Consider the following 18,922-nt stretch of genomic DNA (forward strand, 5'->3'; position numbering starts at 1 on the left):
CCTTTGGAGACCTCAACCTATTCACTACAATGCTATTCTTTACAGATCTTGCTCTGATCAATATCCAACAACTTCACTCAACTTTGGAAAGATATCACCCTCACCCCCAAAACATGATACACCCCAGTTAGCCACAGACACACATACCAATTACAAGAGAGCAAACTGGGAAGCTTTCATCTAAGAGACAAAGGACAATTTGAGACACAAAAAAGTACACCAATCAGTCATAAATGCTGCTGTGCACGCCTTCAATTTAATCATACAAAATGCAGGCAAGAAATACATCCCCAGAGGCAACAGAAAACCACACAACCCAAACTTCTTCACACCAGAAATCCAAGATCTTATCAGGCAATGCAACACACTTAAATACAATACCCCCACAACTATCCCTCAGAACAAAGCAGACCAAATACAAGCACTAAACAGTGAGATCAACTACAAAATACATGAACATAAACCACAAAATTGGCAAACATTTGTCAACACATTTCTCTTTCTCCAAAACCACTAGACACCAGCCTCTAGAAGCATATCCATTATCATATCACTCACTGCTTCATCAACAAACTGAAAGACAATACATTGCTGCATGCCAGACTCCTTGATATCCATCCCTCTGAATCCTCTCTCCCCCTAAAGGACAGAGTCCACTTGGCCAGCCTGCAGTGTAGCCATCATCCAGCCTTTCTAAGGTACCAGAAGAGGCTGGATGACCACATTGCAGATAACTGTCCAGGATGTAACACTTCACCCCATACTATACAATGTATTATGCAAGACTACATTGTAAAAATCACACATGCCAACAATACAGTATACACTCTATAAAGGATTTATATGAAAACTCTGTTCCAGCCATGACTTCCCCCGAGGGAAAGACAACTACACAAGTATCAAAACCTCTCTTACTTACCCTCTACCAAACTCCCAACAATTTAAACTAAGATCTATTGGCTGACCTTGTTCGCTGCATTGGGAGAATCTGCAATAACCAGAGTTGATCCAAGAGTTTGTAAGTGTGACGTAAGGATCCTCTCCGCTAAGCGCCGATCTGGTGGAGCTCTGCCAGCAGGTACAAGCGGATATTGGTCCAAGCTGGCACTGCGCAGTGCCACAAGCACCTCACACAGGTCCACTAAAGACTTGCGCATCTTCTCTGCTTCCTCTAACCCATGCTGTACATCATATCATGTATTACTCGGATGTCACATGTATATGTTAAACATTGCAATATCTAATTAATTTTGATCAATTAAGGGAGCCAAAATGAAGTGCAAAATGTTCCCAAAAAAGCAAAATAAATGAGGGAGTGAATGATAAATAGTAATTCATAATAGTGCTACATTCCTTGGTACATCACTGCATAATAATAAGTTCCTTCATCACATTTACCAACTAGTTCTTTGTACAACTATTACCATCATATTATAAAAATATATATATATATATATATATATATATATATATATATATATATATATATATTATATATATATATTACATACACACGGGGACGGAGAGGGGGGGCCACCGATCTAATGAAGCGGCCTTGCTGTGAATGAGCTGTGTCTTGCGACACTGCTTCTAACCCAGAACAGTGGACAAGGTGCAGGGATGACCCGTCATCCTGGAGGTGCTAAGATATATGTATGTACATACACACACACACACACACACATACCAAGGGCTTTTTCCCCTTTACAAGGGAGGTAGCCAAAGTCAAAGACATAAATCCACTCCCACCCATTTCATCCCCCACACCCTCCACTCCCATTCGCCACCCATCCCTCCCCCTTTTCTTAGCTCCTCCTGGATGACGGATCATCCCTGCATCTCATCCAGTGCCCTGGGTCAGAAGCAATACAGCAAGACATGGCACATCCACAACATGGCCAATTAATTTAATCAGCGACCCCCCTCATGCGGAAAAAGAGAAGACGGGGAGAAATCCTTTCGGGCTGCATCAAAATATCATTCACTCATACTTCCTCACCTACCCATCCCCCACCCACTCCCTTCCATGTATCACAGCATCGTCCAATCACAACCATTCTCCACTCACCCCTATATTTTGCCTTCTCCCTTCCTTCCTCAACAGACATTCCCCTCTTTCACAATGCCCTCTTTACCCCATCTATCCATCTCATCCTTGGTTGCCCCCTCATGTTCACTCCATCCACCACTGCCTTCCACACTTCTTTTACTATATTTCTTCATTCATTCTTTCCATGTATCCAAACCTTCCCATTACTCTTTCATCAACCCTATCTCTCAACTCCCTTTCCACCCCCACTCTCCTCCTCACCTCTTTGTTTCTCACTCTATTGAGCTTAGTAACCCTTACCATACTTCTCAGGCATTTCATATCACACATTTAAACTCTTCTTCCCTAATGTTCCATGTTTCTGCCCTGTACAGTGCTGTTGGCACAATCATCCCTTCATACAATCTCCTCTTATCATCCAGTCCCAAATGTCTTTCTCATTACACTTTTTAATCTCCAAAGGCATTTACTTGCTTCTCTCAATCTACATTCTATGTCCACTCCTCCCCTTCCCACCACATTTGTCCCCAGGTATCTAAAGCTATCCACTTCCTCCAGTCTCTCTCCCTTAATACTCACTTCCAATTTGCTGCCATCTTCTTCTTTTGTACATCTCATCACCTTACTTTTATCCACATTAATTTTTAAAATACATATATATACACATACGTACATACATATACTAAAGGCTTTTCCCCCCTTACATGGGAGGTAGCCAAAAGAAAAAGGCACATAAACCACTCCCACCCATTCCATCCGCTACATACTCCCCTCCCCTCTCTTCCCTCCCTCTCATCTTGACACCTCCTAGATGACAGGTCATCCCTGCATCTCGCCCACTGCCCTGGATCAGAAGCAGTGTCACAACACAGCACATCCACAGCAAGGCCGCTTCATTAATTCAGCGACCCTCTCTCTCTCTGTCCCCCTTGTGTATATATACATATACATATATACACACACACACACACACACATAGATATATATATACATATATGTATATCATGCATCTACCTATCATACTGAAAAGATAAATAATTTACCTTGACTAAGATGATCCTCATCTTTGCTGCGATTCGGATGAGCCAATCTGTGACCAGACTAAGTAGCGGCATGAAATAGTCATACTCTTCATAGGCAACCACCATGGACAGGCAGTAGGGTACTCCACACCCATCTTCCTCAACCACAAACCTATCAAAGATAAAGTAAAAAGATTATTGTACAAAGTGGAAATGCAATAACTCCTTGAACACCGTGACATTGTTTTACGAAGTTCACCTTTGCTAATGACATACATACATATACCAAGGCTTTTTCCCCCTTACAAGGGAGGTAGCCAAAAAGGAAAAGGCATAAAATCATTCCCACCCATTCCATCCCTAAATACACTCCACACCCCTCCACCCTCCCTCTTCCCTCTTATCTTAGCACCCTGTACCTTGTCCACTGCCCTAACTCAGAAGCAATGTCGCAAGACACAGCACATCCACAGCAAGGCCGCTTCATTAAATCGGCGACCCCCCCTCTCCGTCCCCCCATTGCATAAAAGGAGAGGACGGGGAGAAATCCCTTCGGGCTGTGTCAAATTTTGCTCACACATACTACCTCACCCCCCACCCCCCACCCCCGGCCATTCCACCTCATGCATCACATCATGCATGCATGATGACAAACTTGTTCAATTAAATTTGATAAATGATTTTAGAAGAGGTTAGTTAAACTTATCTTAATTGTATTGGAAACTGGCACAGTGTCTATATAGTGACCAAACTAATCAATGTAATAAGCAAAAAATTACAAATGGTTGAAACAAATTGTTGGAACACCTGGAGATACAAAATTAAATAAATTCTGATTAAATAAAAAAAATCATTATATACAACGGTTACAATTCTCATCAGTGGGGTGACCAAGTCAAATTACACACTCACACTCGAGGACCTATTCACTCCACTCCTCCTATAGCAGCACTGTACAAAGAGTCAACAGACATCTCCCTCCCCACACTGCTAAGGTCAAACACGTTACAACTAAAGCCGATCTCATCCATCACATGGCCTGGGAGTCAATGGTTTACCTCTACCACTTCACCATATGACAACTCCTCTCTTCATCTACTTATCTACAGATGCACCAAGATTTCTTTGGACTGCTTCATCCATTCACAATCTCTACACATTCCCATCTTTTGCATGTTTCCTTGTCCTTTAAACATACCATGTCTCCAAAATTCTTTTCACCTCATCCATCAATTTTAATTTGGGTCTTCATCTTGTGTTTACTCCATTTATTTCTGTACGCCATATTCTCTTTGAGTTTTTCATCATTTATTTTTCCCATATGCCCAACACTAATACATTCCAAAGGATCTTCCCTTACTTAACCTCTTCCATACGGTGCCGCCTACGTAGGTGGCATGAGGAGCAAGTGGATATGCGAGGCTGCCATATCGGCGTCTTGATTATATTTATTGTAGTTCTCCCTGCGTAACTGACATGCTCTCTAAACTGGCTTCATCACATTTTCTATGGTTATCAAAATTCACGGGTGAAAGAGAGAACGATCAATATAAGCGGTGACTATTTTTTATGATGCGAATATTATGACGCAACATCGTACGTCTGGCAGCTAATGCTGCCCGCGAGATTTTGGCCCGGAGTGAAGTGGTTAAAAGGGCTATAGCCAAGTCAAAGCACTCCCACCCTATACCCGTCCAAAATTTATTCATCATTCCACCAATCTATGCACTTCATAAATCAAGGGTCAAGAGGCTAAGATGGGAAGGGCAATAACAAATGCCGTTTCAAGTTTCATTGACTATCTGAAGGTCCATAACAGCTGGAAACAGTCCTCACGCCCTCTACAAAGAAACACTAGCTTGGTATCTGGACTGTTTCTATGTCACCAACTTGCTCTAGTAATAGTAGTGGTCAGAGGAAAGCACTTGCCAGTTGTCAGCTCTTATATAAAAAACATAGAGGAAATACAAAATTAACAAAAATATCTTTCGTCTTGTCTGGAGACAGAATTTCATCCAAATGGAAGTAAGGATGTTGATGGGTTTCTGGTACCTATTCCACTCTCAGGACCAATAATGGGTACAGGCTTGTGTTGGCCCTAAAAGATGGACATCACAGCTACCCATTTTAAAAACTGTCTACCCTCTCTAGGAGGTGCCAAGATAAGAGGGAGGAAGGAGGGTGGAGGGGAGTGGAATATATAGGAAATGGAATGTGTGGGAGTGGTTTCTATGCCTTTTCTTTTTGGCTACCCCCTGTGTAGGGGGAAAAAGCCTTTGGTATGTATGTATGTCTACCCTCTCACCTCCATCAAAAGGTGCAGCCTTGAGGGGCTGACACTCAGCCTACAGAATGGGCCCAAGATCAATAATCATCTTCAACCACATTCCCTTTCACACATGGAGAGCTGGCAAATGGCGACTACTCGCCTCCTTCTACTACTTTCAGCCAGTGCCACAGGAAGTCTCATACCAACAAAGGTCATTGAAAGTGGCTTTTGAATACTTGGATGAAGAAATGATAAGAAAAATATTAGTCATGTTGATTAGACCAAAACTGGAATATGCAGCAACACTATGGACACCCAGTACTATAAAGAATATAAGGAAACTAGAAAGAATACAGAGAGCAACAACAAAGTTGGCACTAGCATCTTTCCAAATTAACATATGAACAAAGATTATCGAAGCTAGAACTACCAACACTATAGCAGAGAAAGATGTGATCTACTGATTATATATAGAATCATGAAAGGAATGGAAATCCTTGACAGAAAAGATTTATTAAAAAATGACAATGTAAAAACAAGACGGCATGAAAAGAAACTCAAAAAGGACAACTATAGAAGAGATAGGGAAAAGAATAGCTTCCCACACAGAATGCTGGATATATGGAATAACTTAGATGAAAAAAGTGTGTGCAAATACGATTCACGATTTTAAGAATAAACTTGATGCTGAAAGATACAAAGACGGGTCACCACGAGCATAGCTCCCTTCCCGTATAATACAACTAGGTAAATACAACACGGACAATTGTCCAACTTTGCAATAAGTTTGGTGTTGTAGCATCTTTGACAGTTTTGTATGGTTACTTTATGTTTACAATACATGCTCATGTCCAGTTAATACATACATACATACATATACATATACCAAGGCTTTTTCCCCCTTCCAAGGGAGGTAGCCAAAAAGGGCTACCTCCCTTTAATAAATATATATATATACCTGGCAGCAACAATAATTATTCCTTGGTCAGGAACAACAAGTAGAGATGTTGTGACTTTTTCACTTGGCTGTCCAACTTCGCCCACAACTACACTGTGATCAGTCACATACTGAACCACAGAGCTCAGACGCAGCCTGTCCCTACCACATCGCCATCCACCTGTCAAGTGAACATTAAATTAGGATTGTGAAAAAAATCTCAATAGTATCACAGGATAATATATGGAACATTTAAGTAAAAGTTAATCAATATCAAGTAGTGTTAACCAGCATGTAGTACATATATGATATACTGAAAAGAATTAAATCCTACACTGAATGAATCAACGGCATTTCACAATATCTTATTGCAGGTTGATTTAAGCAGGCTTGTGAATGAGATACATCAAGTAAGAACAGACAAGAAATTCTGAGGGAAAGATTCAAAACAATGAGAATTGGCATAACAGAAGTGAAAAACAATTGGATAGAGTAAATAAACATATTGAAAAATGACAAACTGAGTAATCTAAAATTACCATGAAAAATCAATGAATATTGTTTATTGAAAAAAGACAAACTGAGTAATTTGAAAATTACCATGAAAAATCAATGAATATTGTAAGGGTAAATTCAGAAATTCAAATAGATGAGAATGAGACAAAGTTGAATGAAAATAATGTCCCACAAATTCCAGGGAAACAGAGAGTAGAATCAAGCACAAGATGAGGAACTAGTTAAATCAAATGAGCATCAAACACCAAACATCAAAATATAGAAATGTCTCTGTTAGTGAATAAAGAATATGCGAACTTGTACTTAAAAATAAATTGTGCTATAATTCTACTATGGAAAGAGAACCTTATCAAGAACAAAGAGAAATAAAGGAACTGATGAAAGTCAGAAAAATAGTATAAATACACATACACAATAGTTCCGCTATAGGGGAAATAGGAAAGGTGGCTGGGCTAAGCAAGTATGAAGTGGGGGGAGGGGTAACAGCAATGCTCTATATGTGGTTTTGACTGCAAAATGTTTTTGCCATCAATATTTCAGGGGCTTACAGTTAGCGCGGCTCAAAATATGAATTTCTAAATCATACCACATTTCAAAGGACCCATATCAAAATAATCACATGGGAGAAATTGACTAATTGGCAACTTTCATTCATTCACCCACACTCTCACCGTAAAGAAGAAAGGCAGTTCGTGAGACATTGTTGTCCATGGAGTGTGTTTCTGTATAATTTAGTGCTTCAGTATAATTTAGCAATTCTCATTTCAAACTGTGCTGACTGTAAAACCCTTACATATCAATTATGCAGCATTCTCTCAAGACTGGAGATTAATCTCCACTTAATAAAATGCTGATCACTTTTAAATTCTACCAAATCTTTCTGATATCCTCTTTATAGCTCTCGTTTACCACCTTCATGATTCCACTTCTGATATGACGAGTCCCCATGTATAAAAGTACTTGTTATTGACAATGAAATACAACACTCTATGAGTCATATTTGTATGCATATATTGTGTGTGTGTGAGGGGGGAGGCAAATACAAATAAAATTTAAACAAGACCCATGATCAATGAATTAGGACAAAAGAACTAGGTAAAAAGCTAAAACAAAACATTACAAATAGATGGAATAGGAGATGGAGTTTCATTGGGGTGACAGATCAGAATCTGAACAAGTATTATACAAGGAAGGAAAAATAAAAGATAATGTAAAGTTGAAAGTGGTATATACCACTACAGATGGCTCACTGCTGGGTTAGAAATAGTGGACCAGATATAAAATGTCTCCCAGAGACCAAACCAGATAAAATCATAAATGACAAAATGGGTGACAGTAAATAGTTTAACAAGAAATGACAAAAGAAATTAAAAAGGCAGATGTAATGATGACTTTGAAAATGCAAAGGTGTATGAGGTGGAAGGAAAAGGAAAATAAACATGAAAATAGACATTAAAAGACAGTGGTAAAAGAGATCTGGTGAGTATCCCACCAAAGTCGTGAGCAAAGAATAGGACTGAATAATACAATACCATGGACACAAATCAATCTCTTGAAAAAAATATATATATTGAAAAAGCGACAATGTGGCTTTGGTGGAAGAATTCAATTGTGGGGTAATGAACTGGAAGGAGTAGGAAGCTTGCAGATGAGAATAATCATGATCCAACAGTACATCATGCCATAGATAACACCACAATGAAAACACAAAACATAGTGATCCTCAACTGCCCCAGATTCACATAATACAGACATCATCATCTCTCTAAGATTTATGTGAAGGTCTGGGAGCAGTTGCTGGGTACATTGGAGTTGCAGGTTTCCAACAAGAAAATTCAAACCAAAACATTAAAAGTATTAGCAAGCATCAGTGGATTATAATGGTTTCTATTTTCTTCCTGAAAATAGAACACTGAACAGGTAATTGTACAAGACTGTTCCACATAATCATTTACTATAAACTGGCAAACATCAATAAACAAATACTTTCAAACCATTGATTAAAGTATAAATCATTCACTTACATTAAGGAAAGTAAATCTTACCTCTGTTGTTATGACCATGCTGACTCTGGTTCTGCCTCCTGGAATCCAAATCTGACTGAGTTCCACCTTGACCCAAACTGTTCTCACCACTGATGTTCACACTTCCCTTCTTTTCGCCACTTTTCCCTTCCATCTGCCCTCGTTCACTGCACGCATTATCTTTATACAAAGTTGGTGAAAACTGTTTTTCTTTTATTTCATTTTTGAGGTTTTCCACTTCTGAACAATTTGTTGTTTGTTCTTGCAGTGAAGAGAGGTTGGTTGGCGTGGAATGCTCTTTTTCACTATCACTGGATAATTGCAAATTTTTCACATCTTTCTCGTTGTTCTCCATAAAGGAAGATGAAACATCAGAGGAAACATCACCCTGACTAAGACTGCTAGCATTTGAATCCTTCTTACAATTTTCAAAGTTTTGTTTTTCCCCATGCTGATCCCTGTAGGACCCTATATCACTTTGAATATCCATTACACTCGTGGGTCGTGATGAATCTGTCCAGTTTCCATTGCCCTTGATACTGTCTTCACCCACTTCCACTTCAGCTACATTTGGCAAGCTTAGCTGCTCAATGGCCCCCATTGCTTCAAAGGTCTTTTGTGAAGGTAATGTCTTTTGTTTCCAGACATATATTGCTTGTGGGCCAACTATATTATCCCAAGCCGAAAGCACAAAGCAGAACACAATATTATTTTCAAAAGGCAGACAAGTGATGTAAGGAAACACTTGGCGTACTGATGTTGGTGATGTCACTGCCATCTGAACAGGCACTTCCTGAACGTCTTCAAATACTGTCCTCTCCATATCTTCTTTATGTTCCTCTTCTTGAGAAGCAGTTGCCTCAAAGCTTGCAAATGAAACATTATCTATATTCTCTACTGATGAACGCAATTCATTCAACTTCCATGCCATGTTTTGACTCATGCCACAAATGATACTATCCCGACGTTCTGGCGTACCAGTTTCATTGGTGGTCACACATATTTCTGGTGGGTCATCTGGTAACTCTGGAGTAGAGTGTGCAGGTGATGAGCTTTCACTACACGACTGGTAGTCTGTCCGGCTTCCACTTGATATACTTCCTTGTGACGGTTGACGTTCTACATTGTTGTGAGAGTTGAAAGATGAGGGTGAACCATCTCTGTTGCTTATGCTGCCCCTTGGAGAGCACCTTTGGTGAGATGACTGAGATGACTGACTGCGGCTGCCTTCAGGTGCTCCTGAGGCAAGGGTGAGATAGTCTTCTTCCATTGTCATCAAACTTATAATTTAACAAAGGCTTCTTTAACCATTTCCACTCTCAATTTCATTACCATGACAGTTTTGTCAATTATGCCCATAAAAAGTCTTTACATTGACACCTTCCACTGCATACACAACATATCACCAACAATCTCTTCTACTTGACCCACCACATATATTTTTACAAGTTATCACCACAAATCAAGACAGGACTGACAATACTCAAACCCATAAGTTTCTCAGTTCAGTCACTATTCCATTCCCACTTGTTCCTTTAATCTGCCCATCACTGAGGAAACAACAGAAGACAGTGATTTCCCAAATAAGTGCCCAATGAGCTAAAAGGTCAAGGACAGTGATCAGCCAGGCATCAGACTCCAGCAGATCTGGGGCAGCCAAATAGACTGACCAGACGTGCCCGGCCACGACTAGCAGGGCTACCAACACTCCTGACATGGACACCAGCATTCTCAAGTCATGGGAACAGGAGCAGTGGGGATGGTCCTCGAAAGACAGGGCCAAATGTGGGGTCCTGGGGTACTACTGGTGGTCAAGGCCATGGGGAACATGTTAAATAACAGAATTTCTGGGGGGTTTGGCTTCAGGTATGGTGGTGTATTGATTCTTTTTTTTTTTTTTTTTTATCCTTGAAGGCTTGAAATTGTGATGAGTGCTCAATGGTTGTTTCGTAAAATCTCAATCTGCTTCAGTAAGGAGTTTTTTGGATTTTATGTCATATCTTAGACCAAAAAGGCATCTAATGCATAGGCAAGTACCGACATTTCCTTGTTTTCCAAATGTTGTGATCATTTCTGCATACAATTTCAGCCCAGTTTGCAAACATTAAAACTGCTTTGATTTCGAGTCAATAGGATTTAAAGTGTCATCAAAGGTACTTTGATTTAAGCTGTGAAAAGCGTCCATCCCTTAGTGTCAATGCTGATGGCCTGGTTAACATGAGCAGCTGAGATGATGAAGAGAAGCATAAAAGAATATTGCAGGGTCATGAGCAGTGCAATGAGCAACACATCATCTGGAACATTGTAGACAGGCTCAAGGGATAAAATCCAATACACCACCCCCACCACCACCCACGTACAACACACAGACAGCACCATAGGACTACATCACCTTTCACCTCTTCTTCAGTATCTGATCAGTTTCTAGTGATATGGGTAGTTGCTTTCCACAACATCTGAGATAATTAAAGATATGTTCTTAAATGTCCAGCTTGAATTACACTTTTAAACTTCATTAGAGCATTGTACAATTTTTGAAGGCTTCCAAGAATCAGGGAGTTGTAAGGAATATCCTTCCCTAACTTCTGAAACAAAATACAAGGAACTTCATGAGCTTTTAAAAATATAGCTCTAAAACATTTTGTTCAATATTAGATTTGTGTGATTTGCAGCCTTATTTCATGGCTATATTCCCTCATGAACAGATTATTCAGAGATTACACATTTTACTTTTGTTTGAACAAGTTTCAAGTTGTAAATAGGAAACGAAGAGGCTCAAGTCAGACCACAAAGAAAGACGTAGAAAAAGGTAAACAACTCATCTCAATTCTTAAGTAACACTGCTTATCAAGATTTTATGTTTAATGGACAAAAATTTATATCCCACACAAAGCTAAAACAAAAGTACCAGGTTCCTTGTTGGTCTTACTTGGATGGCTTTACTATTGCCTGAGCAACTTGGAAACAATATGGGGAATTCTTTGCTTGTTATTTAGATAGAATTTTCTACATATCTAGGCCTTTTTCTGCTGTGCTCCTACATTCCTGAATGAGAAAAAGATTCATTAGATAAAAAAACAAGTAAACTAACACACACATTCTCTAAGAACAAATACATTCAATCATAAACTTTTTCATAGAAAAATTAGCTACCATATTTACTGGGCTATAAGATGCACCCTCATATAAAACACCCTTATTTTAGAAATACCTTTAGTGGAAAAATATTTAGCATGTTTCATCTTATATTAATTGAAAGATATTCTTAAGTAGTTTTGTAAAGGAAAATGCATGTTTCTGTGAATGTAAATACAATATTGAAACAGTATACTAGAGTAAAGTATGAAATCATCTATTGTAATTTTACACTAACCTTTCAGATGTTTTTGTTTTGTCCAATTCTTTACCATTTTTTCAATCGGTGGTGGACCAAAATATCGAGTAGCTCACCTATTACTATAAGTCTTCATGTATGTTATGACATTTAGCTTAAATATATTGTTATAACATTGTCTTTTTTTATTTTCAACCATAGGTTTGATCTCTGTAGGAAATTTACCACAAATAAAATAGGTTATGGGAACACAGTACCCAAATCTCCCTCACATTAAATCAATATTATTTTGTTGTCATCTACTCTCCAAATGGCTGAAGTTTGTTAACATTTCTTTTATCTTTCTGGAATATTTTTCATTTAGATAATAAGCAAATGTTTCTTTAAGGTAAAACAGCTGTAATAAAAATGTTTATGCCTTGCAGACCCATGCTTATCTGACACCCTAGCCTACTAGTCAATGGTACTTTGTCTCCCAACCATGATACAGCTGCATTAGAAACATGTCAGTTTATGGGTATATAAAAAAAAAATAAATAAAAAAAAAAAATAATAATAATAATAATAAATATATAAATCAAAAATAAATTAAGTCACATCTTATACCGCTATAAATATGGAAGATACATTCTTAATTACCCTAAAGCACATTTAACCACTTCGGTATGATGACACCGACATAGGCGTCACAAGGTACAAGTGGGTACACGAGGATGCCAGCATCACCGTCTTGATTATGTACCGGGTACAGTGAGTCCTCCTTATACAGTAATTCTTTATCCGGTAAATTCACAGTTACGTTATTTGGTATTTACTATCCTCGATTCTATCTATGGTAAGAAAAATTCACAGATACAGTATCCACTTGTGTTTTCAAAAGGAAAGAGCAGGGAGAAGGTACATCTGCCATATCCTATTATTACACTTTATAATGGGTTTGGTATACGGTAATTTCAATTTGCGGTAAGGTTTTCAGGAATGCATATGTATATAACGAGGACTTACTGTATATATTTTTTTGTAGCTGTACATGAGTTAGCCCCGGATTCTGTAAATTGGTTTGATCACATTTTCTGTGTTTATTATTACTCAGAAAATGCATAATACAATAGTGACTTTATATTCTATAATGCATATAGTGTGATGCATTGTACATATGGCAACTGATGCTGTGCGCCAGTAATTGACTGATACTGAAGTGGTTAATGTACATGTATACAAGTAGAGGCAGTTAGATATCAACTTTTAAATTACAGATCATGTATGGCTACTTATCCTTGGCCACAAAATAAATCTCATCAAGCTCCCTTTTTAAACGGCAACATTTTCATCTTTCCGACAACTGGAATAAAAAAAATTCACATTTCTGAAAGCATGCCATGTCGTAAACTAATGCATTCTGCAAACTGCACAATGCCAATCTCGGCATAATCAGCAACTATTCCAGTCAGATCTAAACGATAACCACCTACACCCCAGTCTGACAAGCCATATACAAAACTAATTACTTTCAGAACAAATAAAAAATACACATTAAGTTGTGGACCAAAAGCTATCCACTTAGAATGCATTTTCCATAATTTTTTTCCCACCACAACAAATTATTTCTAAGCTATTCTATCCATGAAAACAATGATAGTGGAGAAAAGAGGAAGAAGAGTGCTGTACATTTTAGAAATTTGTTACATATTATGGCAATACAATTTGCTCCCCCACCCCACCAGTGCTAAGCATTGCAAAATAAATTACATACACCACCAATAATGATGTTATCTGCCCTGAAATTAAATTGTTTTCATGCCAACCCAAGGTGTGTGTGTATGAAAAAAAAAAAAAGTAACGCGTGGTAGGAATCAATATCAGATGCATATCAATAGCAACATAAAACATTGATTTCTGACATTCTTTATAAAGGGGAGGGGGGATCTCTACAGAAATCTGACCAAAATATATAGAATAATGACATGAGAGCCTTACAACATGACATGAAGGGCTTGGATGCCTGACGTGACAAATGGCTATTATCCTTCAATGTGTAAAGGCCATGCCTTTCAGACAACCCAGAGGTAGAGTACCAGCTCAGAGGAACAGCTCTAGAGAAATTAGTACACAAGGATCTGACCATGATGGTTTTCAATAACTTAAGTCCTCAACCTATGCTGCCAATATCATGGCAAAAGCTAATGGTCAACTACAGGTTATATAAAGAAATTTCTTGGTGCTCAGGATAGTTGTCCCACTATACATCTCTTTGGTCAGACCTTGTATGGACTATGCTGCCCAGTCTTGGTACCCATACCTGGAAAGTGATATCCAGGCACACAAGTGAGTTCAGAGGAAGGTGACAAAGCTAGCACCAGAAATGGACCAGCTACCCTACATGGAGAGGTGCTGCCATTTGTGTTTCCAGACACTTCAGGAGAGACATTACACCTAAAGCTATTTCATAAATATGAAGGCATCCTGAACACACTATTCTTCGTGATAAAATTCAATGACTTCAGAGGAAATTATGTTCCTTGAAGTTATGAAAGTTTAATCACGGGAGGACATCACTGAAAAGCCACTGGTTATTTATCAGAACTATCAATTACTGGAACACAATCCCAGAGGTAGTTATCAAACTCTATCTGGCACTAGTTAAACCCACCCATGACTATGAGGTGCCATTTTGGTCTCCGTCCAATAGAATGGATATCGAGTCACTAGAATCAATACAGATGAGAATGACCAAAATGATACATGGGTTCAGAAATCTTATTTATGAGGGCAGGCTTAGGCACCTTAACTTACACTTTCTAGAAAGATGCAGAGTGTGGGGTGATCTAACAGAGGTGTTTAAATGGACCCAGGGCTTTAGCATTGGGGATGCACACAAGGTCACCATATCAAGACAACAGGGCAGGACTCACAGTAATGGATTTAAATTGGACAAATTTATATCTAAGAAGGAAATAGGCAAGAACTGGTTTACCAACAGTGGTCAATGAATGGAATAAACTTAGTAACCATGAAATGAACACCGAAAGTATCAGTTGTTTTAAGAAAAGGCTAGACAACTTTATCAGTGGGGATGATATGTGGTAATGAACATGGAACTGCATAGTGTAGGTCTTAAGGTCTCTTATAGTTTCCTTCTTTCTTATGTTCTTATTGTATTTGATGCCCCGACAATAGCCACTTTCAAAGATCAATATGACAGCCATATTACAACTATGTAAGTATACTGGCTTGTCTTAAGAGACAAAAAACACCATCAGAAGCCTGCTCAATTCCCACTAAATATTTATAGGTAAAAACACAAACTTGCCACAAACAACTGTTAAAAATCCCAAGATTTATAGCAAAATATGAACATTTTTATGCAAAATTTAAAGGTCATATCTAACTTTGTAGTAACCTATGTTAGTTCCATGACTTGTATGCAAAAATATAAAAATATATTGTAATTGTTAAGAATGACATATGTACATACATATACCAACGGCCTCTTCTCCTTTACAAGGGAGGTAGCCAAAATCATAGGCATAAATCCACTGCACAGATTATATTTTACAAAATAATTTTTTCTGAACTTGTTTGGATAAAAATAAGATGTCTTCTCTATAAAGTTTTTGCACCACATACTATTTATTTACTAAAAATTCAGAAGTATTCATGAATAATTATGGAGTATATGACAAGACCCCAGAACCGTTACTCCTTTCCTATATACTAATTATGTAAATACATAATTTTGTTATGAAAACATAATTTTCCAATAGTTTTCTTGCTGATATGAATGAATCAAATACTTTCATTCTGTGCTGGTGGTTACTGCATGGGACTGTGGTGTAATCGGTAAGTACACCTACCTGGAAAGCCAGAGATACAGTGCTCGATCCTTTGGTGGTGCTAAATTCTCAGTGACACTCCCTACCTCAACATAGTGCAATGAGTAGGATCCCAAAATAGTGCACACACAGACTAGCCCTTGGTGGGCAAGGCTTTAAGGGGGGGAGTATAGTAGGTGATCACTGAAGGCAACCTTGATGTAATCAGTAGATACACCTACCCAGGAAGTGGGAGGTCACAGGTTCAATCCTCAAGTGGCGACAGCTTTTCAGTGACGCTCCCTATCTTAACAGTTTCTATGAAAAATCATTCATTTTTAATCTAACCCCCCCCCAAACCCCTACTCTAGTAATCTAAGGAACCACATTAGTAATTTGAGATTCTGAGTGGGGGAGTAAATAAAATATTTCTGATAGGAACAAACGACAACCCTTCAAATCAGCAAGAAAACATAAAAAAAAAAGTTCTACTATAACCAAACTTAAGCTACCCTGCCCTGAGTTAACACAGAGTGCGCACTACCTAGCCAGGGGCTTTGCCCAATGCAAACCCCACTGGGCTTCATATTTTGGTAAAATTTTATAATCACATAAGCATGGATACCTAACATGAAATCTATATTATCCAATCGCTCCTAACCAAACCTAACTGAACCTGATGCAACCATTCCACCGAAAAAATAATCTTTCAAATACGAAAATTAAATAAGTAAAAAATGTGTTTGTGTGATACTGGACTAGAGCCCATATTGCATAGCCCCTGGTTGTCCCAATTGGGAGCATATTACCTATCCAGGAGACAGAGCCCTCTAGTCTCCCCAATATAGTGCATTTTATAAAAAATGGGAGCTTCAGTTCCCCAAACCGCCCAGTGTAAGTGTTCAGCTATAATTAGTAATTTACAACATTTATGGAGATAAAAATTCTTGTATTGCTTTAAACACAATAATATATCACAAACAAATAATATATAAGGTGTGCTAACACTTCCGAACTTTATCCATTTAATTTGCCATGTTTAGTACGGGAAAGAATGGGGACCAACTAATTTACAGACACGGCACCTTGGATTCCTGTGCCATCCTGAAAAATTACCAAATTTAGGTAAAATTCCAGAATCACGCAAACAAAGATATTCAACATGACACTTACTTTATTATAATACTATTATTACTGTATAACCTAACATAGCCATTCCATAATAAAAAAAAAAAAAATTCAAAAAAGAAAAATTAAATATGTGTCTGCATGACACTGGAATGGATTGTTACACCATATCATAGATTTCTTTCAGACAGATATTTTTGCCACCACTGAGCACCAGTGATCAAATCACTATGTCTATTCTAACCACCACATTCACCTACCTTATCCGCCATTATCTTAACCATAAATTAAGAATTCTTTGATAGCAACTTAACAAATATTCCTACCAATACTTGGAATGTGAAGACAATATCATATACAATACTGCACATCCACAAAGTAACTTGTTTTTTCACTTGACAGCTTTGGATATCCTCCATACACTATTCAGATGTTCTACACGATGACAAAAAAATTACCACACTTTTAATAAATTACCGAAGTGGTTATGGGGAGGCCACGGTATGGTGGATATATATATATACATGTATATATAGCAAAGTTCTGTGGGTACCTATGTAACCGTTGCTATCTACTGCTCGCAGTGTTGCTTGCCACAATGCTTCAACCTTACAAAATCTATTTCTGCTCTTCAATCACTCCTTCTCATACCTAAACTGAACCGTAAACACGTGGCATGTGAAAACATACTTGTTAATCAACTAATCAACCAAAAAGGAAGAATCCCATCGTCCGTGCCAAACCACATTTGCGACAGACTCCCTACTACTCTGTGACTGCAGTTGTTTATGCGGACAATCAGCTGACGCGTTCTCTTAGTTCCTCCTACCCCATGTCGTCTAAGCCAATGAGAATTCAGGTTTGCCTGTATGTCATGAGTTTCTGAAATAATGACTGATCGATTTTATACTTCAAACTTTGCTTTATGTGCTAACCCGAACTATGATATGAAGAAGCATGGGTAGCAATATATTCAAATTACAATGTAGTAACTAAATTCTTGTTGAAATTGTGAATGAAAATGTAATGGGAGCTCCAATATAGATATTGAAAAAAGTGAAACTGTATTTTCGGGAATGACGAACGAAAAGAAAAACCTCCGGCTTAAGCTTAGCAAAATAATGCATCACTATTGTATCGCACTGCATTATAAACCTAAAGATAACCATACGTGCAAGTGTATCACCAATATCAGTAAGGCACAAGTCACACCCAACGTTTAATTACATAGAAATTGTTCATATCTATAGACTCGTGTTGGCCTCGTGGTACACAATCATTGATACATATTCTGTCTGCGTGTGTGTATTTATCTAATTGTATTTTCCTGGTTTACACAGGAAAAGAGAAACGCTCGTTAGAACCTGTCTACTACCTCATTATAATATGCAGGAGAGGAATAACACTCAAGAAGTCTCATTTCCCACTTCTCAATTTATCATACCTTTCAATTCATGTGTTGTTTCAACTTGGACTGTATCACCTTAGCTTTTCAAAGTTTTTTTTTCGTCTGTATAGAAAATCATTTATTCACATTCTGTAGACAGAGTATTTCTCAATTTGTTCTCATGACCTCTTAAAGCTTTCCTAGCCCTAACCAAAAGATATTTTCTTTCGATGTAGTCTATTCCCTTTAGCGACCTGAATACTGTAAGCAAATCCCCTTTCTCATCAATCTTGTAAGTTGGCAGACCCATTGTTTTAGTCTCTCTTCGTATGATTTATCTGCCAGGCCGGAAACCAGTCGAGTTGCTGTCCTTTGTATTCTCTCATTCTTGCTTAGATCCTTCACTCCGTGTGGGAACCATACCACTGGTGCATATTCGTCTG

General features: G+C 38.2%; 1 protein-coding gene across 12 annotated transcripts in view; it reads right to left on the reverse strand.

Annotated features, from left to right (window-relative positions):
- Window positions 1–17,884, reverse strand: part of LOC143018215 (guanine nucleotide exchange factor C9orf72 homolog) — a 32,277-nt gene extending 14,393 nt beyond the window's left edge. The window contains exons 1-7 of one of the 12 annotated variants that reach the window (XM_076173432.1): window positions 17,783–17,884; window positions 11,748–11,863; window positions 11,211–11,403; window positions 8,840–10,057; window positions 6,300–6,459; window positions 3,094–3,244; window positions 966–1,181 (exon numbers count right to left, since the gene is read on the reverse strand). In XM_076173432.1, the coding sequence (XP_076029547.1) occupies window positions 966–1,181; window positions 3,094–3,244; window positions 6,300–6,459; window positions 8,840–9,761 (1,449 nt within the window). In that variant the 5' untranslated portion in view covers window positions 9,762–10,057; window positions 11,211–11,403; window positions 11,748–11,863; window positions 17,783–17,884. Of the gene's footprint in view, window positions 1–965; window positions 1,182–3,093; window positions 3,245–6,299; window positions 6,460–8,839; window positions 11,404–11,747; window positions 11,864–12,191; window positions 12,363–17,418; window positions 17,515–17,569; window positions 17,589–17,645 lie in introns of those variants that run through there. The other 11 variants (XM_076173434.1, XM_076173423.1, XM_076173433.1 and 8 more) reach the window with 11 other exon arrangements.
- Window positions 17,885–18,922: the final 1,038 nt, after the last annotated feature.

This window comes from Oratosquilla oratoria, chromosome 34 (genome assembly GCF_046742065.1).
Source record: "Oratosquilla oratoria isolate Oo_2021 chromosome 34, ASM4674206v1, whole genome shotgun sequence".
Lineage (NCBI taxonomy): Eukaryota > Metazoa > Arthropoda > Malacostraca > Stomatopoda > Squillidae > Oratosquilla > Oratosquilla oratoria.